Source organism: Rhinichthys klamathensis, unplaced genomic scaffold (genome assembly GCF_029890125.1).
Source record: "Rhinichthys klamathensis goyatoka isolate OS25496 unplaced genomic scaffold, OSU_Roscu_1.1 h1tg000169l_1, whole genome shotgun sequence".
Lineage (NCBI taxonomy): Eukaryota > Metazoa > Chordata > Actinopteri > Cypriniformes > Leuciscidae > Rhinichthys > Rhinichthys klamathensis.
The window spans coordinates 1,580,111-1,604,767 of record NW_026606700.1 but is presented as its reverse complement, the minus strand read 5'-3'; the positions used below and the strand labels follow the sequence as shown (position 1 = coordinate 1,604,767).

The 24,657-nt window shown below is 38.8% G+C and overlaps 1 protein-coding gene across 1 annotated transcript in view; it reads left to right on the top strand.

The window, feature by feature from the left end:
- LOC130091634 (voltage-dependent R-type calcium channel subunit alpha-1E) overlaps window positions 1-24,657 on the top strand; it is a 194,875-nt gene that overhangs the window by 88,547 nt on the left and 81,671 nt on the right. Inside the window, exons 4-5 of the mRNA XM_056259628.1 lie at window positions 309-414; window positions 1,021-1,160. Coding sequence (XP_056115603.1) covers window positions 309-414; window positions 1,021-1,160 — 246 coding nt within the window. The remainder of the gene's footprint in view (window positions 1-308; window positions 415-1,020; window positions 1,161-24,657) is intronic.

The window sequence follows — 24,657 nt, the reverse complement described above, 5'->3', positions numbered from 1 at the left end:
ATACTAGGGTTTTAAAAGTATTATTCATTGTTATGGTTTGTATGATTAATGGCAAGGGAAAAGTTTTTAAATACTTGTACAGATGGTAGCCTACTCAACCAGAATACGTTTTTTACCGCCACGGGTACCACCGCTGTTACTGCGGGAAATGCATTTCTACTAGTCTTGACTGCTAGGTGGTGCTGTTTAACTTTGCACAGTGAGCACAGCAACAGTGGGATGTTGTGTTAGTAAGTACACTAATGACCAAACATCAATAGTTGCTAGATGTCTTAAGTATGTACTATTCCTTAACCTTCCTCCTCAACTCCGTTTGAATACATGATCCTGGCCACCATTATCGCCAACTGCATCGTCCTGGCCTTGGAGCAGCACCTGCCTGGAGAGGACAAGACGCCCATGTCAAAGAGACTTGTGAGGACACACCTACCCACTAACATATACTGCTCTCCTCATCTTCCATTTTTAGCTGATTTTCTGTTTTCATTTGAAATAATTGAACATAGATTAATCATTTTGACCTAGTTATCTACTTATAGATGTATTTCTAGTAATTTGTGTAACAAGAAAAATGTTATACTCTAAGAGACCACATTTATACTCTAAATCTAGCATCGCCCTTCTCTCTTGTGCTTTCATATTCTTTCCTTCCTCATATTCTTTGTTCTTGACAACTTTATTCAGACTGTAGTTTCCCCCATTGAATTGCTCACCACAAGCTAATTATTCCCATTCAAAGAGTATTTCTCTACTGTTTTACTTTAGTGACATATTTCAGAGAAGTCCTTGTTTAAATAGAGGAAAGTAGTGACACTCGCCTCACTAAACAAAACCTAAATTAAAACCAGGTTCTTAATAGTTGCTGTTCTTGGAGATTAGTTGAATAGAACATTCTGGCCATGTGTCAAAATCTAATGTGCACCCAACCTAGATGGCATTATTTTAGGCTGAGTTCGAGTTCTAGGTTTTTTATGTAGGTAGTTTATTTTGTCTCACACCCAATCCATTTTCTTTTCTCAGGAAAAAACAGAGCCCTACTTCATAGGAATGTTTTGCTTAGAAGCTGGAATAAAAGTCATTGCTTTGGGATTTGCATTCCACAAGGGCTCGTACCTGCGGAACGGCTGGAACGTGATGGACTTTATTGTCGTTCTGAGTGGGTGAGTGACAGGTGCTACTCTCTTCTGAATGATGCTGAGTTTGCTGATTTAAACCTTTCCATGTCAGGGTCAAGCATCTTCATTTGTTTCAAATTTCATTGCATGGTTTTCATTCCACTTGTACACTAGATCAAGTTTTCTTCTCGTAAAATGAGTTTGATCCTTTTGATAGTTTTCCTGGATTTTGCACTGTCCTTGTGGGCAACTTTCTGCATTGGCGAGATGTTGCACAACACAAGGTTGTGGATTTGCTGAAATTCAATGGACTTTCACCTGATTTTACCTCAACAAACTCTGCTTGATGGAATCATCTGAGAGTGTTAACTTTCAGACCAGGCTGAGTGGAGAAATGAACAGCACCTTGAAAACACTCCATCGGCAAGAACAGACATTGCGTTAGTGCTGTTAAAATAGCAGTGTCAAGAAGTGCTCTCCTCAAGGGAAAGGCTGCTGAAGTTTTCATTTGCAGAGTAAACCACAATTTAGAAGCTTGGATGAAGGGCAGAGGCCATTTTGCTTTGTACCGTAATATTTATCATGTGTTTTTCTTGGAAGGGAGCTATCTAAAAGAGAAAGAAGGGAGAGAGAGGGAAAGAAAAAGACAGACACACACATACACAGTGCAACGTAACGATACATATGAAATATTAATCACTGTCATAGTGTTAAAGTACAAAGGGAGATGGGCTTCTTAGAGAATTTCACATGATTCCAGTTCGCATTCATTATTGATGAGCCCTGGTTCTTTGTCTGGTTTAAGAGAGGAAGAAAACGTGAGAAAGACTTTAACCTCTCAACCCCTTATTTCTCATTAACTCGTTAGTTGTTCACTGACACCTGACATGCACACACAGCAATAACAACACAGACAAACACCCTTGAATATATCTGTGATGTGTAAGTCATGACAAATTTGTCATTTTAGAGACAGCACAGGAGCAATGTTGAGGTCTCGTAATCATAAGGTTTAAAAAGGCAGATGACGTGTAATTAATTTGATGACTGAGAGATCAGTCGACCCCAAAAAGCTCCAAATTGCTCATACTGAATGTACACGCTGTTCAAAAGTTTAGGGTTGGTACGATTTTTAATTATTAAGTGATATTAATTAACGTGTACTATAGCGTTGGGGTTAGGACTATGGTTTGGTTTACAGTTAGTTGCATGTAATTGTGTATAATTTACTGTTATTACTACAGCACACATGTAACATATACAAGGAGATTGTAAAATAAAGTGTTACCATTTTTTTTATGATTCAGGCTGCATTGATATGATTAAAAAATACAGTAAAACAGTAATATTGTGATAATATGTTTACAATTAAAAATAACTACTTTATATTTTAATAGATCTTAAAATGTAATTTTGCAAAGCTGAATTTTCAGCATCATTATACACCAGTCTTTAGTGTCAAATGATCTTTCAGAAATCATTCTAATATGCTGATTTGGTGCTAAAAAAACATTTATTATTATTATCAATGTTGAACACACTTGTGCTGCTTAATGTTTTATAGAAACTGCAATTCCTTTTTCGTTTTCATAATTCTTTTGAATAATATAATTTATTTGAAATGGAAATCTTTTGTAACATTTTAATGTGTCTTTACTGTCACTTTTGATCAATTTGATGCATCCTTGCTGAAAAAAAGTATTAATTTTTTTTTTTTAAATCTTACTGACCCCAAACTTTTTGTGCTTATGCTAAACAAAACAATACTATTTTCATGAATTCATTACTCTGGTTCTTTTTGATTGATTAATTAAAAGAATCAGTTCATCAGTTCATAAAAGTCATTTGTTCATTAAAGGGGCTGTCATGCTGCATGCTTTTTTAGTAGCAGTTAGTAGTTTTGTCTATTGTCTGTGTGTTAATGTTTCATCACATTCAGACTGCAAGCTGCAACGCAATTTTTTTAGGTTAAGTTGTGCAGCTGCTGAATAGTGGTCCAGAAAACACTGATTTACAGATAGAATCATGTGAAAAGTGTTTTAACTATTTATTCATTTTTGTTTAAATTCTAATGTGTATATAATAATACAATGATTTATTTCTTAATGCCTTCAATGTTGTGTTGTACAACTGGATGCGTCTATGTGCGTGTGATCAGACTCTCTGGCATCTTTTCATTTCCATGCTGGCACCACCCACATAATTATCTGGTAATCTCTAAATGATGATGTCAGAGTTAAAATTGTGTGAATGTTGAATGTCATGTTACTACACTTAAACTTTGTGCAAGGTGTTGCCCGTTAGCTGGATGATTACTAGAGTTCAAAACATAATTTTTCTAATGGAACAAGGGTGTAAAGTCAGTAGTATTTTGCTAATGTGTGTAGAGGGGATGTAGGCAGTCAGTTTTTCAAGTTTTCTCTGTTCCTTTCACTTGCACTTATCCTGAGTTCCTCCGTCTAGATGAGATGGTGAGGCAGTATTTCATCAAAGCCTTGCACCCTCATTAGGAGTTGAGTGAAGATTATAAGATCTGGTGGTATCAGATGAGTCATCATCGCTCATTAGATTTTAATGAAGTCAGTTGCACAGAGAACAAGGAGAAAGAATGGAAAATGAATGATAGAGAGGGAACAGGAAGAGGATGGAAAGCTCATCAAACATGTGACATCATTGTTACTACATAACATTTTTTATTCAAACTTGACTTTAGCATACATTTTATTACTGGTAACGGCAGTTATTATATTTAATTGATTAATTTCAAGACATTATTTAGTTGTTAGTTGTTTTTGTGGAATACTTGCAAGAGTGGCATGCCAAGTAATTGACTACAAGTAGTGGACATCGCTTTTGTCTTACTAAATGGGACTTTATGGCTACTTTCACACTGTCGGTTTTTGAGATTGACAACCGCATTAACTTTCAGGTGCAAGTCTCGAAATGTCCCGTTTACACAGCAAGCAACTTACAGTAGCATCACGAATACTGTCTGTATGAGCATGCATTGGAAGTCAAGCCTGCGTATTCACTTAGCTACAGTGACCAAAGTAATATCAACAGCACAGGCTTTTTCGAGAATCCGGTTGTGAGTCCTGAAAATTTACAGGTGTGAATTTGTTTATAGAATGCGGTTGTCACTCCTGTAAATAACTGAACTGTGTGTGAAAGTAACCATATTAAGGACTTAAATACAGGACTGACAACCGTTGCTGTGTGAACGTGGCCTATTTATCCATCATGGGCTGTATTACAGAAACATCTTAACTTAGGGTGTATTCACACCAGGAGAGTCCGCTAGTTCACTTGCTTTGGTCTGGACCAAATACAATGTTGATTTTTTGCAAGTGAACCAAAATTTGTAAACAAAACCACATGTGTGCCAAGGTCATCCATTCATTGGACAGAAATTCTCAAGCAGGGAAAAGCAGGAAGTGTAAAAACAGGCAATTTATGTTATGGAGATCTTTCCTAGTGGATTTTTTATTAGTGTTATCAGCTACTAACGTAGTATGAGGAAACTTATGAGAAGATGCCAAACTTCCCTTGCTACTTCTGAATAGGATGCCTACTTCATAAATTGCATGAAAATTGTGGAAATTATGGTTCAGATCACTCAAAACAAATGGAAATGGAGGCACCCTTATGTGGGCAGTAATGGTGTCTGGTTGTAGTGAAAAAGTTTGGTACTGCGCCCAAACAAAATCTTACTGAAAGCTCATTTTTTGAGATATCAACCTAAAATTTGAAACAACTTGTTCAGAGTTTTGGCTTTGATTTTCTTGCAGTTTTAGAGTCCATCATGGTTTGAAAAAATATATTTTATATAAAATATGAATAATTAAATTTTTACATTTTACATTTTCATAAACTCAAACTTCTATAACTTTCTTTCTGTTTCACTTTCTTAATTTATTTAACTTCTACGAAAATCTGCCAAATGTCTTCTTTAAAACAAGACCAATATTACATCTATATTCCAAAGCATTCTTGAATTACAACCATTTAAGTTCGGATTGTGCATTTTCATGTTTATTCAAAAAAGGGGGCGCGACACTTAAAGGGATAGTTCACCCAAAAATGAAAATTCTGTCAGTAATTACTCACCCTCATGTTGTTCAAACCCCGTAAGACTTTCGTTCATCTTTGGAACACAAATTAAGATATTTTTGATTAAATCTGAGAGTTGGATCACTCCTCCATAGACTTCTAAGGGATTGAAACTTGCCGGCCCAGAAAAGTTATTAAAGACATCGTTAAAATAGTCCAAGTGACTACAGTGGCTCAATCTTAAATTTATCAAGCGACGCGACTTTTTGTGCGAAAAAACCCCAAAACGACTTTATTCAACTATTAATTTCCTTCTCTGTGGGCCTCGAGTGAGTTCACGTAGTGTAACAGCGCAGCGCTTCTGTGTTGTACGTCACACGCATCACACACATGACCAATAGTGAGCCTACGTGTGACGTACAACACAGAAGCGCTGCACAGTTACACTACGTGAAATCATCCTATCCTATCCTTGGTCCTTATCCTATCAGTTTAGAATGACAGGTTTCTGCCCTGACAGTCTTGTCTGTCTTGTTTCTGTTCAATGTTTCTTTGTCTGGTGTCTGAGCATGGCTCTCCCTCTGTTTGTGTTGGCCATGTGCTCCTCTTGTCCAGTTACCACGCCCCCTTTTCTAGTCTTCTTTTGCTTGAGAGTGTGTTCATCTGTTCCTCATGTGCTCTGCTCCCTTTTATTTAAGCCCTATGATTTCCACGATGCGGAAAACACGGACGGAATCGCAGAATCCAGTCATAAAAACGGAATTTACTTTATAACGCAGAATTTCATGGAATTTGTCCAATTTTTGATGAATAAATAAAAAGCAGTTCAGTACACTTAAATCAAATCACGATATAGACTAGTATCTGTGACTATTTAACCGCAAAAAGACTTTTTAAATATAAATCCTGGATGTTCTGCATGTCTCTGTGTAAATGAATGGCTGAGACGCACGGTTTCATTTACTAAACACACACACTGAAGCATTTGTGACGCTTGCAGTGTTTTCAGCTTCTGCCGCTTCACTGTATGAGGACATAAACACACATGAACTTCATCTCCAGAGCCGCTCTGAGAGTCACTTCATCAGCATTTTGCCGTTGCATTTGATAAATATTATCATCATATCATAAACACAGAAACTCAAAGGTCTTTACGGCAACCCGTCAAAATAAAATTTCGGTTTAACTAGAAATTGTGACAGAATTATATTACTGTTGTACAGTAGAATTTAGCTACATCTCAATGTAATAAAACAAAAATAATAAACTTTTATTGTTATGATTGTGCAAGGAGATGAACCCAAAACAGACAGAGTGCAACGAACAGGGGGTTTATTAGAACAAAACAGGAAAACAAAACCCACGAGGGGGCAAAACACGACTAGGGCAAGGAATGGATGACAGACTAGACTAGACAATGACTATACAATAAACTGACAATTCTTCAAATAAACGTTCACAAAGACAAAACTCTACACTATGTACTCACGGGTAAGATATGGCAAGGAATAGCAATATAGACAGAATCGACAACATTCAGCATAAATTAGGCAATGAACCGACAAGACAGCAAACAAGGGGATTAAATACCAAGAAACTAACGAGGGGAACAGGTGACGCTAACAAGGCAATCATGACTAAACAAGGATAACAAGGGGGCGGGGTTACAAGACGAGACAACACAAGCACATGACCCAAACAACAGACCATGCGCTTGTACATACAACATGGGTCTGTCATGATCCTGCCACAATACTAGAAGAATACAAGGACATGATGGCAGAATCATGACAGAACCCCCCGCTTAAGGAGCGGCTTCCAGACGCTCAAAGGGACACTAAGCACAAGACAAGACGGAACGAGACAGACAAAAACCAACAAAACATAGCGAACATCAACAATGGCATACATGAATAAACAATAACAGGGTTAGGGTGAAACATCAAAAACAACATACAAGGCAAGGGAGGAGGAGGAAAAACAGAGTTCATGGGGGGTGGTCCAGGGAGGATGGGTGTGCTGGGGTTCTTAGGTCCATGGGGTAATTGCAAGGAACGAGGAATCCGGGCAGGCTTGGAGGAAGACACACGAGGATGGGACTTGGGCAAAACAGTCCGGGGTTTCGTGGTGACAAGGGGAACAGTCCGGGGACCAGTGGCGACAGGGGGAACAGTACGGGGACTAGCGGCGACAGGGACGAACGGGGAAACAGTCCGGGGTTTCGTGGTGACAAGGGGAACAGTCCGGGGACCAGTGGCGACAGGGGAAAAGTCCGGGGACTAGTGGCGACAGGGACGAACGGGGAAACAGTCCGGGGATGAGACATGACAGAGGAGACTGGGGAAACAAACGGATGACCGGAGACAGCGGGGACTGCAGCAGCAGGTAGTGGAACGGAGACAAGGGGATTATCAGGCGGTAGGGGGGCGGGAACAGGAACAGAGCTCCCAGAGGTAGACCCAGAATCAACGCTCCAGAACTCCGATTCGGTGACCGCCATAGGCTCTGAAACTGCACCCTTAGCGGCAGGCTCGGGTACAGCGCCCTCGGCGGCAGGCTCGGGTGCAGCGCTCTCTGTGGCAGGTGCGGGGACTGAGGGCGAGACAGGACGGACAGGGACTTCGAGGATCTTGGCTAGACACGACAAATAATCAGAGAGGGTCCTGGCAGCTATGATGACAGGCATTTCATGTTGAGACGAAACAGACTGCAAAACTGCATCAGCCGCTCGATCGGCCGCGGCTCTCACGGCAGGCTTCACTGGAGGCTTGGGCGGTTCGGACGCAGGCTTCACTGGATCAGACCATGCCCTCTCAACCGCGGGCTCAGAAATCGTGCTTCCAGCAGCAGATACAGGACAAGCGCTCACAGATGCCGCCTCAGAAACAGTGGTCACAGCTGCAGACTTCGGAACAGCGCCTAGAGCTGCAGCTTCCGGAACAGCGGTGGCGGCTGCAGATACAGGAACAGCACATACTGTTGCAGCTTCATTAACAGTACTCGCGGCAGCAGACTCAGGAGAAGACGGCGATGGGGAACAGGAAGCTCCCTTCTTTCTCCTCTTTTTCTTTGGCCGCGGGGCAATGGTCACAGCAGGGCTCGCGATCGGCTGGCCGGGCTCAACGGAAGACGAAACGGGAACAGGGAAGACCACTTCTGGTTGGGTGAGCTCAGATGACGATGACTCCGAGGGGGAATCCCAAGAAACCCGTCTCCCTCGTTTACCACGGAGGTCAGTGGGTGTGGAAGACGCCTCTGGAGTCGAAACGAGGTGAGCCTGGTTCTCCTTCGTGACCACCGCTAATACGCGACCCTCCGGGATCACTGGCAGCGTGCCGGGTAAAGACGATATAGTGGGAGCCTGCGAATCCTTCCTCGACAAGCAGGCCACCATATCCGGGAACGGGCGGCGAACCAGACTCTCCCGTTCAGCCAGAGGATAACAAGGGGGCGGGGTTACAAGACGAGACAACACAAGCACATGGCCCAAACAACAGACCATGCCCTTGTACATAAAACATGGGTATGTCATGATCCTGCCACAATACTAGAAGAATACAAGGACATGATGGCAGAATCATGACATTTATTAAAACTTTATTTTTGTAAATAAAAGTTTAATTTCATACGATTAAGAGACTAATTAATTAATTCATTAATTCATTAATTCATTCATTCTTTTTATTTATAAAGCACTTTTAAACACAACCCCAGGTTGACCAAAGTGCTGTACATAAAGTTAAAATAATGTAAACAAAATAAAAAAAAGATATAAAACTTTTTAATGTTTTATGCCTTCATTTGATAGCCAGATTCATACAAAATACACAACACAGAATTTCTGGAGAACAAAAAAACACTTTTCTTAGAAATTAAATTTTATTTAAAAAAAATAATACATTTGTTTTTATGAATTCATAAAAACTTTATTTGATTTTTATCTTGTCTTAGTTGTCAGTTTTTTTGTGCTTAATCTTGTTGTCTTGGCCTGTTGAGTCTTGTCTCCATCACAGTAACCAATAACCATAGGAATTTCACTTAAGAAATAAAAACATTTTAAATCATAAGTCATGAATTAAGATAAGAAGTTTTTGTAATACAGCTCCATGAACAGATTGGTTTATGAAAAGCTAGCATTAGGCGAAAAGGAAAGCATTTCAGTTTGATTGAAGATTACAAAGGCAAACTTTATTTTCTTTGAAATAACATGCACTGCTAAGTCATGCACCGTGAGACCAGGAACATGTCTCAAAGTAAATAGGTTTGTATATTGCCTGGTTCATACTAACGCTTTGTTGACACGAAATTCATGTGTCATTTCCAGTGTCACTGCATTCACAGTTATCAGTGCACGTGGGTGTGTTTTTGTGCTAGTTATCATTCCTTTGCTCTTGACTGTGTCTTAGCAGCGTTGTGCACAGGAAGTACAGATTAGCGCAGTATGGTGGCATCGTGCAGAAGTCTGATTGTATAGTCACTGTGAGTAGGTGGATAAATGGGTTGCCAGTCCTTCCTTAAAGCCTATTATCGGCTGGCTTAGGACTCCAGTCATTTAAATGCAAATGGTGTCTTTGCAATCTTGGGCCTCCTAGCAAGTAAACATCCAGCACCCAGAATCTTGGGGAATGAGAGGACCTCATCCCTAATGACATTAATAAGCACTGGTGTCTACTAGTCACCCGCCCCCTCTTTAAGCTGTGGGCATGTGGCATGGTGTACTCCCCTCGCACTCTGTCTGTGCCTCTGCGGCTCTGCCAAACACATAGAGCTCTCTCAGAGACCCTGATAAGCATCCTTCAGATCCACCAACATCACTCTGCACTGCCAATTTTAAGAAAACATGCATGCGCGACAGTAAAAATGATTTTTTTAGATGGTGTAAATGGTAGAATTCCTCTGGTATATTACTTGAGACCTTAGAAGTTATGGGCTCTCTTTTTTTTTTAAACATTAAAACATATTTAACCCTTACAGACCCAAGTATTGATATTGGTTGTATTATTTCCCCACCTCTTAAAGGTGCAATGTGTAAAACATTTTTGAGTATCTATTAACAGAAATGCAATATGACATCCATAACTATGTTTTCAGTGGTGTATAAAGAACTTACTTAATAAACCATAATGTTTTTATTACCTTAGAATGAGACATTTATATCTACATAACCGCGGGCACCCCCTTCTATGAAGGTCGACATATTGTGATGTCATGTTTCTACCATAGCCGACAGCGAACAAACAGCGTTACAGAGCGCGTTTCGTCACTACCTTGAAAGAGAAGCAGCAGGAAACTAGAAGCTAGCCATAAACACCGTGAGTAGTGACTTTTCCCTTGTCAGTGGTGTAAAATATGTAGTTGGATTGTTTCATGTAACTTAGTTCTTCTCCCTCGCTGTGTTATGGCTTTGCTATGTGGGGATAAATGTGCTAGTTATGTTTGTTAGACAGCTGATTAGTACTCTTGTCATTGACCGTAAAACAGTAACGTTACAGGAATCACCAACCCGTCGATCGCGGTCGACAAGTCGATCTTGGAAGCATTTTAAGTCGATCGCGAAGAGTTTTCAAAATCAGAGAAAAAAGCCTATTGTGTGTAGTAAACGGTGTCTAGGGGATGTGGAGGCGCGCGGTGTTACAATCATGTCATTTTTGCCGCACGCACCTTTGGGCTCATGCGGACGCGTCGAGTTTAAACAAGGCTTTACGCTTTAACCAGCTCAGCGACAGTAACAGCTCATATTAGCCAGCTAAACTTTTACTACCCTGTTAGAAAAAATATATAGTTGCATATAGGGATGCAACGATTACAGATTTTGTAAGTACGATTATTGTCTGAGAAATAATCACGATTTAACGATTATCACGATTATTATGCATCAATTAATTTCACAACACTACTAATGTATAATATCACATGAACACTCAACACTAAATTTTAATGTGTTATTTATTGCTGCCATAACATGGTACAAAATTATAAAATGACAAACAATAATCAATCTCTTTCTTTGGAATTAAAGAGAAGTGCTTTGTAAACAACCAGTATTTACCTTTTAAAAATAACAAATTAAGTCAAAGGCTGCAGGGCTCTTTGAGTGAAATAGATCACAAAATTATTAAGCGTTCAGTTTGTTCTAAATTTATTTTCAACCTGAGGTAGAAAACTTGAAAACATGAAAACAATATCTTGTTAGTATTTGACTTACCGTAAAAACATAAATAATACTATAAAGGGATAATAAATCCCAATGAAAATAAGAATAAACAAAGTCTTTAGATCTATTGAATTAAATGTAAGCTAAATATTAACCATGTATTTCTGAAAACAAATGTAAAAAATTAAAACCACTTTTCCTAAAGTAAAACACAGTCTTCTTTTCAATGAATGATATATGCATTCTTTATAACTACTTGCATACATCATTCTTTATTCTTTCAAGCAGACATATTTATTTGTATGAATATAATTAATCCTTATTAAAGCTATTAACAAACAGTGAATGCTTTTCTCTTTTTCTTCTGTTGCTTGATCAATATTAAGGACACAGACCGCTAGGGCTGGGCAAAAAAATCGATTTTTCGATTAATCGTTTTTTTAAATGTGGTCGATTCAAAATCGATTCTCAACGGCCACGAATCGATTTTTTCCATATTCAGGGCTCGCGGTGCTGCGTCTCTCTCTCTCTCTCTCTCTCTCTCTCTCTCTCTCTCTCTCTCTCTCTCTCTCTCTCTCTCTCTCTCTCTCTGCACGAGGCAAGCGTCAAGCGCTGCAGGCGTCGATACACTCGTGTTTAGGAGTCGGGACATGACGGAATATTCACTAGCACAATCGGGCCAGCATTGCATCGTAACTAATGTTTATCATTTCCACGTCTTTTTAAGTTTTACCAGTTTAAACATTCAAGCAATTTTAAACTATCCAGTGCTCGCGCGCTCTCAGAGATGTTTTTCACTGCGTGCACAAGCAGTAAAGCCTAAATCCGCCTCACAAACAGCTCGCCAGTAACAAAAGTTATTTTTCGTGGATTATATCGCTTCAACAGTTAAAAACAGTTTAACAGTTAAAAACACGCAAAATTATGTCAAAACTCTGGTCTTGGTGAGTAACCTCGTAAAGACAGTCGGTTATGTCTTAAATAAGCATAAAACGCGTGTGACAGACAGTATAATGAAACAGTAATGGATCCGTGCACTAGTTCTTAAAGTGAACGCAGCCATATGTGTCTGTCATTAATTTTGTTTTCAAAACAACATAATATAGCATTAATTGTAAGGAATCAGAATTAATAGCCTATGTATTTAATTCAGTCAGGACTAAAAGACTATCCAGTGTTATTTTACATTGGATTACTTTAGTCAGTTTCTGTAGTATTTCTGACCTACCCAATAACTTTTCTTTTTATGTCTCTTTATTTGTGTCTTTATTCTATTGTATTTATTTGTGCTACTTTTTTCAATTTAATTCAAAGATTGAAGTCAAGCTTCCATGTGTTGCATAAACTCTTAACAAAAATTGTAAAAACAAACATTTAGGTGAGATCAATATAATAAAAAATTGTCTAAAAAATGATAACTGGTATTTATTTATCTATTATTTTAAACATAAAATAACCTGATCCTGTTTGATCAAGGCGTGCGACTGTTCTGACTTGTCCAATTTTCAGCATCAATCTTGCATCAAAATCCTATCTATTCATTGTAGGCATTTAGTGTATACTATTCACTAAATGCCTACAATGAATAGACAGGATTTTGATGTGAAAAAGACACTTTATTGTCTCCGTTTGTCATTTTGTATAGCAAAGCAGATGAGAGTAGATCATGATCAGAAACCCGATTAGAAATCATTATGGATAAAATCGGAATCGAATTGAATCGTGAGATGGTAAAAGATTCCCACCCCTACAGACCGCATTAGGTTTATTACCACTGTCACTTTAAGACATCAGATCATGTCCAATGACATGCGGATCCAATTGCACTGATGCACATCCGATACACTCAGAACTGTTTAAGACATAACCGACATAGTTTACATGAATACTGTCCAAAACGGACATTTAGACATAATGTTGTGTGTATTTGTCTATTCAGACACGAAAGAGAGCTCAATTCAGTACTCGCGCGCTGTCTATTGTGCATGGCTGCACGCTTCGGGTCGGGTGTGTGCGCACAGAAAACCATACCGAATAGAGCTCTTTTTTGCATCGTCACTCTTATTCAGATCTATAGCCTATGTCTGCTCTACTCATTCTCCCAGATGTTTACATTTTTTTAAACGTTTTATGGGACCGCTGGGTGGATCAGCAGCACATTACAGTAAATGTGCGCATCTACCACAAACGCAGGACATCAGTTCTGACTGGATCGCTTCCCAAATCGTCACTATCTAACCTTTTCGTCTAGTTTTTACTCATTGACGAAAATGTCAATAGATTTTCTTCATAGTTTTTGTCATTCAAAACTAGGTTTTATTTAGTTATCGTCTCGTTTTCGTCTGTGAAAAAATGTCGTTGACGTAAAAAACGGAAACTTTTTACGCCAAGTTTTGCAGACAGGCGATTCGTCTTCTTCAATTACACCCTTGTCATTCTTTGTGGAACCAAAATGCTCCCACACTGCTGACTTAAGGCGTTTTTTCTGTGGAAATAGAGCCTCGCTGCTTAGTCCCTCTGCCATAGTGACTGATGAGCACGGCACTTTAAGCTGGTGCACCGCTGGTGTAACTTTGTTTTCGTTTTGTGTTAGTTGCAAAATTTCCGTTCCGTGCAGAACAGTCGGTGTAGCATAGTATTTACGATTAATTAACCGTGACGTTTTAAAGCGCGGTTAATTGTGAAATCCGGTAATCGCTGCATCCCTAGTTGCATAGTTTCATGTGGTTCTTCTCCCCCGCTGTATTATAGGTTTGCTATGTGGGGAGAAATGTGCTGGTTACGTGAGACAATCAGCTGATTACTATTATTATATTATATATTAAGACCCTTGATCCTCACCTGACTATGGCTTTGTAAACTTTATCCATGATGTGGTTTATAATGGACTGTGGTACAGAAACAGTGACAATGTTACACACTCTTGGCTTACTCTGGCTATTCTCTGCTGTCTCAGACGACGATATGTTTGTCCCGTTTTAGCCACCGTAGCTTCTTCGAAAGGGAGGGGTGAGCAGTGGGCTGAGCCATTAGTGCAACTCGCAACCGAACCGCTAGATGTCGCTAAAAATCACACACTGCGCCTTTAAACATATTTTTAGGAATTGTGACTTTTTTGCTTATTTTGTTCATAAGAGATTTTTTAGAAGTGTTGCAAAATGTATCTCTATAAACATCTTTCCAGGAAGCTTTCCAGGAAGCATAAGTACTGTATGTTTGTGTTAGACCAGTTCATTTCTACTCATTTGGAGTAGTTTACAGTAATTTACAGTAACATACAATAACATACAAATTACAATAACATTACAATTCCTTGTTTACCATGACCTGACTATGGAAACATTTAGAAAAATTATATGGATTTGGACTAAGATCGTAAAAAATACAGGGTTAAAAACTTTGACTGTTGTAGGCAGTTACCAATGTTTTGTCAATTTGGCTTGTTGTTGGAAGATTCAAATTGTAAATAATTTCCTGCCAAACTAGATGCTGTGATACATTTTGAAATGGGAGCTCCTGTTCAAAGTTTGGCTGGCTAGCATAGCCCGATTAGCCCCTGCTGGCTGGATACTGTAACTAAAGCATCTGGTTCTAAAATAAAGCATCTTTCTCTATTGACTGCTATTCAAAATTCACTTTGTATTTTGAATTGCAGAAACTGCTAAAATGTTACAAACAAATGTAGATTGTTCTTTTGTTTAAAAATATTTTTTTAATTTCAGAAGCTACATAATATTTGCATGTTTCCCAGAATACAAAATTTTGGTTTTAAATATTAAGAATCAAGCATATGTAAACTTTTGAACTGATTAATTTGTGGAAATTCAATGAAACAGATTATTCAGGTCAGTACTAAATAAGAAACAAAATGCAATTCTTAAAATCCCTCTTTTGGCTAGCATGGCATGCTTTTCTGGATTCCATCAACATTTCCACCATACTTGTTCCGTTGACCCCATGTTCAATATGCACATCCATCTGTTATCATTAAATTAGAATGGCAGAATCAGTGTCGGAAAAACACACTAAGCTCCAATTAATGCTAGGTTATCATGCATGGTGACAGGTGAATATAAACACACATCCTAATGAGATTGTGTGCCTGGCCTGCTTCACATAAACCCAGCGGTAGCCTAATTATCATAAACAGCTGTTGATTAATTGATTGGTCAGTTTAAATCTGTGCTCCCCATCTCCCCACGGTTGCTTGCTCTAAAGAAACCATGGCGTGAGCCTGCAATAATCTCTACTCTTATAACAGGCTGACAGGAGTTATAAGTTCGTCTGCCGGGAGCCAGTTGCACCGCGGAGGTGTCCTCGCTCTGACAGGACAGACAGCTGTCACCCGTGCATGGCCCCCATTGTTCTAGCAGGGCTTTACACCCACGCTATTTTTAAGAAGCGCTAGGCTCCAAGGGACAATGCTGTAATGGAGAGAGCTGGGTGACGAGAGAGCAGGAAAAAAGAGCCTGCCTTAGTTTTACCTCAGCTCACCTGTCACAGGCTTGCTAGAGGAAACCCAGCTGATATATTCATAATGAGGAGCATACAGAAGACAACATCAGCTGGACTATAGATAAGACTAGTTTGCACATGGGGAGAAAAATGGGCTGCATCCCTTTTGCCATATTTCTATTACACACTAAAAGAATATACTTCACTGTTGATAGGAAGGTACATACTTTTAAAAATGTAGTGACAAAAAGTTAATATATATTTTTAAAAATCTGTATATTTAATGCATGTTAAATTAAGCAAGCTTTTCAGTTATTGATAAGAATGTTTGAGGAATATCTATTGACCTTATGTAGCCCCGCCCCTTTTCAGCGCTGCGCTCTTCGTGTTCGGTCTTCCGGTTTGTATTTTCACAGCATTAAGTTGAGATCTTACTGATTTATGAATGAAAGGCTCGTTTTAAAATCTTACCGCTCTAGTGACATTTGTTACGACATCCGCTTCAAACATTACAATGCTCATGATAATTTTCGTTTACTATCTAATAAGTAAATCCACGTCACTAATTACTCTTGCCATAGAAATATACAGAGCTACCACAAAAACACAAGTTTAAACACAAAATTGTAAAGATGGCTGTGTGCTTCTTTCTCTGGCGCATAAGGTCTATACAGGGCTGCCTTGTAAACTGGGGGCCTGTATCATGCTATTTTCAAAGTATTAGGATTTAGGACACACTAATCCAATTCTTGCATATACCATGTATGAGAACAAGCATGTATGCTGGTGTGCATGCACATGAGAACATCATTGTTGAGAACACATTGTGTGTGTTAATTATAGCGCCTGTCTGCTAGCTGCTCCTTTACTGAGCCACGTGTCTAGCACAATACAGCTTCTTCTGGATAATGCATTCACATACTCTATCATTACCTCAGCTGCTGATGTAAGAACAGCAGGCTCGAGTCTTGACTATGTGATGCAGTATAGAGTTATTATCCTGTCAAATGTCGAGAGCGCATTACTGTAGCGCGAAAGTACATTAATATAATGCGCGAGCGCGAATCTCTCTGCTCGCGCGCGGAATATGATGTGCCGAGCGCGAATCTCTCTGCGCACGCGCGGAATATAATGTGCCGAGCGCGAATCTCTCTGCAAGCTCTCAGATACACGCTGCTCTTGTAAGAATTTTCTCTGGGCTCGCTCAGAGAATATGCCTGCACTTAAAACGTGTTCAGTGCAATCGGGAATCTCTCCTCTTCGCTTAAAGTAAGCGTGTATGTGCTTAGACTGTGTCCCGCGCATTCGCGCATGCCTAATTACTCTTCTCTTCGATTTCTTTCTCTTTGCTCTTGGCATAAACGCTGTCAAAACGGCAACAACCAATCCGAAATTGCTATTCCAAATGTTATGTAAGTTTTTTTTCCCCCTTTTTTCTGCTGTTCTGTAAAGCACTTTGGCCAGCCAGTGGCTATTGTAAAAATGAGCTATATAAATTAAATAAACTTTAACTTGTGAATGTCATTGGTTGTTTTTGGTCATAATCCTTGTCCTTGTGTTCCCATTGTCTCTTGTCTAGCTTTGTTCCCTGTACCATTGTTGGTGATTCTATGTTTAGTCCAAGTTTATGTTCATATCAATTTCATATTGTCACTTCAACCCAAATCGGTTTATTGGAATAAACTATACTTGGGTTCAATTCAACTCGACTTCAGTGGACTACATTACACATATATTATAGACATGATTCTTTTTTTTTGTCTTAATTTTAAAATCTGAAAGTTCTTGTTTTAGGTTCTTCATATAGGCCTATTATATAGGCTACCTTGTTATATAAAAAACATTAAGAAAGGTTTTAATAATTATTAAAACCTTTCTTAATGTTTTTTTTTATTGAATGAAACGTTTTTCATTATCTTAGAAAAACATTAAGAGAACGTTTATATAATGGGAGAATTGAACGTTTGAATAACGTTCTTATAACCAAGCAAGAACGTTAATACAACGTTTATATAAAGGGAGAATTGAACGTTCTAACGTTATTATAACCAGGAAATAACGTTAATACAACCAACGTTTATATATCGGGAGAATTGGACGTTCTTATAACCAAGAAATAACATTAATACAACGTCTAAAAAACTGGACGTTTTGAAATTCCCTAGAACATTCAGAAATAAAGTTTTTATAACTTAATGGGAACGTTATGAAAACGTTCTTATAACCTAAAATTGTTAGCTGGGGAAGAGGAGAGATTCGCGATTGCACTGAACACGTTTTAAGTGCAGGCATATTCTCTGAGCGAGCCCACTTAGCCCAGAAAGAGAATTCTTACAAGAGAAGTGTATCTGAGAGCGCGCGCCCAGTTCCCGCGCGCGAGCAGAGAGATTCGCGCTCGGCACATTATATTCCGCGCGTGCGCAGAGAGATTCGCGCTCGCGCATTATATTAATGTACTTTCGCGCTACAATAATGCGCTCTCGACATTTGACAGGATAATAACTCCATAATGCAGATGCTCGGTGAACAGGAACAATGTCATGTCACCCTGAACTTGTGCTCATAGAGAGCTGTCGAGTAGGGCTGCAACTAACGATTATTTTGATAATCGATTAATCGGACGATTATTTTTTCGATTAATCGATTAATCGGATAAAAAATTCAATTTGATTTTTTGTTTATTATGACTAAATAAAACCCGGTTACACTTTATTTTAAGGTGTCCTTGTTACAGTGTAATTATTTAAGTACAGAGTAATACTACATGTACTTACTATAGGAATAGGGTAGGATTAGGTTGAGGGTTAGTTGCATGTAATTATGCATAATTTACTGTTATTACTAGAGTAAGTACATGTAACATATGTAACAAGGACACCGTAAAATAAAGTGTTACCTAAAACCCTAAATTAGGATATTTATGTGTAAAAGTGTACTTTAAAAAGTGCAAAAGCCACACATTGAGTTTTACAAATATCAAAATTTGCATTGTTTTTAATGATAATTGCTGATTGCAAGTTGACAACCATTAATGTAAAAAAAAAAAACATTTATATCCAACATATTGTTTTAGCACAATTTTTGTTAAAACAAATTTACAGACATGTTGTTCAGATGTGAAGATATAAACTAAAAACATCTCAAATATATAATTAATTTAATTTTTATTAATAAAATTAATTGAATTATAAGGATAATTTGTAAAAATAAATATAGAAAGACTGAAAACAAGCGTGTGAACATAGAGCCGCAGTAGATCGCGTTTGAAAAACAATTAAAACTTAATAGTAGACAAATGCTATATAAAGAGAACGTAATGGAGGTACGCAGCAAGCTAACAGGCTTGATTAAAAAGACAGGAAAAATGATGCATTAGTGCACAAACATTCGCTGAAAACCACTGAGTACAGTGACTAAAAAACAATAATTTACTGCTGCTGTTATTAACTGCCTTTATATTTAGTGCTTCGCTTTGTAAAGACCGTTTTAATTTAATATTTCTGCGGTAGCACTATTTTAATCCATCACTTATGTTGCGAGCGAACTGATTGCGCAACCTGATGCTCGAGACGCAAAATACAGACATCCCAAGTCTCCCGGAAGTTCTGGAAGTCACCCGCATATTGATAGCGGCTCCCTGATGCTCGCAAATTAGTTCAAACTCCCGGGATTTGAGCGCGCAAGCAAGAGCGCGCATGCGAGACAGAAGAGACTGTGCTCCAAACCGTGTAGCGCGAGCGCGCGGCAGAGCAACGGAGGGAGAGAAACCTTGCGTGTGTGCCTCATGAAGCGCGTGTAAGACAGAGAGCATCCTGATTGGCCTGTTCCAACCAATCACCAGTATACTCTCCCCGTGACGTAAGCAGACCAACTAATCGATAATGACATTCGTTGACAACGATTTTCATAATCGATTATTATCGATTTTATCGATTAGTTGTTGCAGCCCTACTGTCGAGAAGCTGTTGTTTCTATAAAATAATTTCTATTTTCTATGTTATCAAACACTAGCATTTTTTTTTTTTTAGAATCCACTTATAATATCAGTCAAGGTTTTTTTGCAGCAAAAAAAGTGTGTACGTGAACATTTAATTGATTCATGTTTTATTTTTTATTTTATAACCATATTCCACCAGCACACTGTATTTCACATTGTCATCTACAGGGAGGGTAAATTTAAAAAAAATCTGGGCAGTTATATGTTAATGTGCCCATGGTTCTAATACAAATTTGACAATTTATGACCCATTTTTTGCACTTAGTTTCAGAAAATGCTATGGGTGGACTTAAAGCGTTGAGTGATCATTAGAGTATGACTTAGTAGAGTGTTGAGTGAAGATTAGAGTATGTCTGCACTGTGAAACACATTTTATTAAGTTAAAAAGAGCCAGAAAAGTCTGATTTGCCATGAAATTAAAATATGTGGAAATATACTGCATTTGTATATTTTGAAACAATCTAAATTGACTGATTGCAATCAGAGAGTGACCAATCGAATATCTATCATACAGCAGCCTTTTCTAATGAGGCTCTTATATAGTGCATTACTGTAAATGTGCATTCCAATGTCTAGCTTCATAAAATCCTCTCCACTGCCTGTTTTGTCTCAGTAATTTGGCCACAACTGGTGTATATATGGTTGATCTTTAAGGACTGCAGGCACACAGTCATTCAAATGCTCTGGACCAATCAGCTGTCAGCTTGATTGATATATGTGGACAAGGTGGAGGATCTGTTGCAAAATACCTCACCTCTTGTGGCTTTCTCTTGATGTATTTTAATTTCTACCAGAAAGACTCGGGAGAAATAGTGATGTAACAACATAAATTTATTGACAGCCCAGCAAGCAATTATAAAGTTATTTGGCGTAGGCCCCGTCCGTAGTTCATTATCCGAGGGTAGCGGATCTGCATTTCCTGCCTGGAGCAAAGGCAGGGGCGCAGCCGACCCCCCGGGGGGTATGGACAGGACCATCCTGGTGGTGGTGGGGATGGTGGAGGTAGTTGTCGCGTCGGTATCTGCGAACTCAAACGTGGTGAGTACAGATCTTTTATGCAGCGAGTATGAGGTCATAATTGGATAGATGTGAAGGTAATAATGACGTAGTAATTAAGTCTTCCTGGCAGAACTTAATGCTAAAGCTTCCATGTTCCATATGGCGCTCTAGGATTCTATATGCTGATATACTCGACTTCATGATCGGATTAGAATTAATACTGTACAATTAAACTCCTTAAACTCAAATATTTTTTTCACAATCACACAGTAATTTTCAGTTGTGAATGCAACTTAAATGGTCGTACTCTACAGCCCTGAATTACACTGTGCAGGGCCTGAATTTCGTTTTGGAAAATGGGGGGGAAATCCCCCCTTAGGCCCCGTCCACACTACTGCGTTTTCGTTTAAAAACGGAGACCTTTTGCTACGTTTGCACCTCCCGTCCACACTAAAACGGCAAAAACGGAGACCCAAAACGGTGAAGTTTAGAAACGCTGCCGATCCGTTTTTCGTTTTGAATCTCCGGAGGGCGTTTTAGTGTAGACGGGTCAAGACGGAGGACTTTAGAAACGATGACGTAGTAGGGGCTCACGCTCGGCTCTATGATTGGGTGTCATCAGTCATGGCGTATATCTTTGCTAGCCGCTGTTGTACAAGTAAATTCTGCATTTTACAGCGCTATAACTGCCTACATGCGCCGGAGTCAAGCTATTATTCGAGCGATCTGTGACAATTCCTGTGTGCAGCGGCGGCGTTGACCGTACATGGAGCGTCGGTTTGGGGTTAACCCAGAGCATGGTGGGATAATTTTATCAATGAAGTTGTGTTTACACCGGCACGCGCATGCCCAGTGTTGGTAAATGGTCACGTGATCCGCGTTTTCAGTCGTTTTAATGTGGACGGAGATCAATTCTAATACGCAGCTAAAACGCTGGTGTGGACGGAGATCGTATTCGTTTTAATTCTCCGTTTCTAAACTAAAACGCAGTAGTGTGGATGGGGCCTTAGATGATTCTCATGGGGGGGATTTTTTTTGTTTGAGGGGGAGAAAGGGGGGGGGGGGGGGGGGCAAACAAAATTATTACATTTATCTTGCCTAAATGTTTGCGCTCATTGCATTTTTACAATGGGGTTGTAAATTTACACAACATAAGCTTGATTTAAATTGTTTAATTAAATTAAAAAAGTAGCACAAATAAATACAATAGAATAAAGATAAAAATAAAGACAAATAAAAAGAAAAGTTTTTGAACAGGTCTAACACTAGTATTCATATACAGAAACTGAATAAAGTAATCAAATGGAAAATAACACTGGGTAGTATTTTAGTCCTGAATAAATTAAATACATAGGCTATTAATCCTGATTCCTTTAACTTAAAGCTATCTTTTGTTGTTTTGACAACTGAATTAATGACAGACACATATGGCTGCCGTCACTTTAAGAGCTAGTGCACGGATCCTGTGTTCATTTTTCTGGCATGCGTGTTATGCTTATTAAAGACAAAAGCGACTATGTTTAGAGTATAGCCTACTCACGAAGACCGCAAGGGAACGTTCCCGCAACCAAAAACTAACGTTCCCAGAACGTTCTGGGAACCATAAATTGTTTGCTGGGAAAAATAATCCGCGAAAAATAACTTTTGTTACTGGCCAGCTGTTTTTGAGGCGGATTTTCTATGAATGTGCGCATAGAAAATAATCTCAGAGCGCGCGAGCACTGATTAGTTTAAAATCGCTTGAATGTTTAAACTGGTAAGACTTAAAAAGACGTGCAAATGGTAAACTTCAGTCACGATGCACTGCTGGCCCGATTGTGCAAGTGAATATTCCGTCATGTCCCGACTCCTAAACGCGAGTGTTATCGCCGCAGCGCTTGATGCTTGCCTTGCACAACACATTATGAGAGATAGAAGACGCGGCACCGCTGAACACTCACGCTGTTTGTGAAATTGCGTCTGGCAGAGAGTTGTTAAAATAATGATTTGATTTTATAATCTGTGTGGATTACGATTGCGGGAATTTCCCGCATTATAAATGGGAGACCTGCGGGAATGATTAGAATTATGCGCAATACCCGCAATCCCGCGCCGAAATTCGAGCCCTGACTGTGACACAAAAAAATCTGCACTGTAATGTCACACTCACATTTTTTAGAAAGATATGCTAATTTGAGCAAGCCACTGAAATCTGTATATAATATGAATAATATTTATATAGAGTAGATAAATGCCTGCTTTAGGTAGCGATGAGCTGTGAAAACAGGGTTAAGGTCAGAGATTTGTTGTTGGGAACCTTCATATACAGTGTTTATTAAGTGGGCTACTATTAAATAGGGTTAGCTTGTGTAAAAAGATAAAATGAAATGGAATGGATTGAGATCTGCAGTATTGTTCCAACAAACAAAAACAAATCACTTGTAAAGCCTTTTTATGAATCAATAGGAAAGTGAAGATGTTGGACACCGTTTTATTTCATTAAAAAAAGAATGAATGGTGTTGATTTGATTTTCACATGCTCGTATTTTCAAAGCAAAAGCTAACTTGACAGTTCGACATCTCTTCATGATCAGTTTGCTGAATAATGATCATATGGTCAAGTGTTTGGAGAGCACACTGGTGGAGTGTGTGCTTCAGAGAGATGCAGTTGAAGTTGTTCACTGATATTCAGGGGCGGACTGGGCATCTGGCAGACAGGGCATTTTGGCAGACTGATGTGCTTTTTGGGCCAACACATCTCTTCTTCTTTTTTTTGTCTGAATGGCCCTTAAAACTCGTACAGCGGCGGCCCATTCTTTTTCTTTTTTTTTGCTTCGCTTCATTGACGGCGCTGGGATCTTTGTGCATTGATGCATTGGTCAAAAAAAGTCAGTATAGGATTTTTTTTTCTGACAGATCAGTCCATGAAACACATACTGTAGATCAGCGGCCCATTGGTTATTTTCTTAATTGACACTTGACTGGCCCAATCACATCTTTAAACATCACATCCCAATCCCCCCCCAGGCTCTGAGCGATAGTCAGTGAGAGATGAAGAAACGCAAGGGAGGCGCAGATAAACTTTTTAATGTGTCTCTGATACATTGTCATATTGAAATTGAGAACATTATTTTGTTAACCACCATTAATCAACATTAACAGTGAGTCAACTTGCAGTATTTTTGTTTTGTTCATTATTTGTTATAGGCTGTAGTAGGTTGAATAGTATAGAGACATCCACACGACTTTATTTGTTTATTTATTTAACAACTTTTTGTCCATTTCATATATGGTATTGTTATGCCAGTGCAGCTTATAGCTTGTTTTAGGATTCATCACTGTGGAGTATACAGTTTAATAATATTAATAAATTACAATTTTTGTAAGTATTTAATATATTAACTCTCACTCATATCTGCTTACTTATTACATGTAGTGGTTTTAAGGAGTAGGAGTTGGTATACATATTCAAGGGCGCGGAAAGATGGGTGATAGTTATGATCATATGTAGTGGGCCAGTCTGGGCCAAAATGCCAGGGCCGATTTTTTTGTCTCAGTCCAGCCCTGGTGATATTTTAAATAGGCTTGTTTCAGCAGTGTTGGCTGGTTTAACAGCTGTTATACTACAACTCCAGGATGAAATAGTTGTTTTTTAAATATATTTTCATTCAAAAAAAAAAAATAATAATAATAATAATTTTATGTAGCTGAGTTTGTCATCTTAGTGGTTCACATATGCTAATTTGGCTTGATTGCTTTCATACCAGTTGTTTATAGTTGACATTTCATAGAAAGGGAACATAATGTTGCCACGGTGTCTTGATGAGTTAGACAGCATATGACAGTGATAGTGATCATATAATATGAAGTGAAGAAATAACTTTAAATACACAGTAGGGCATGCTGTA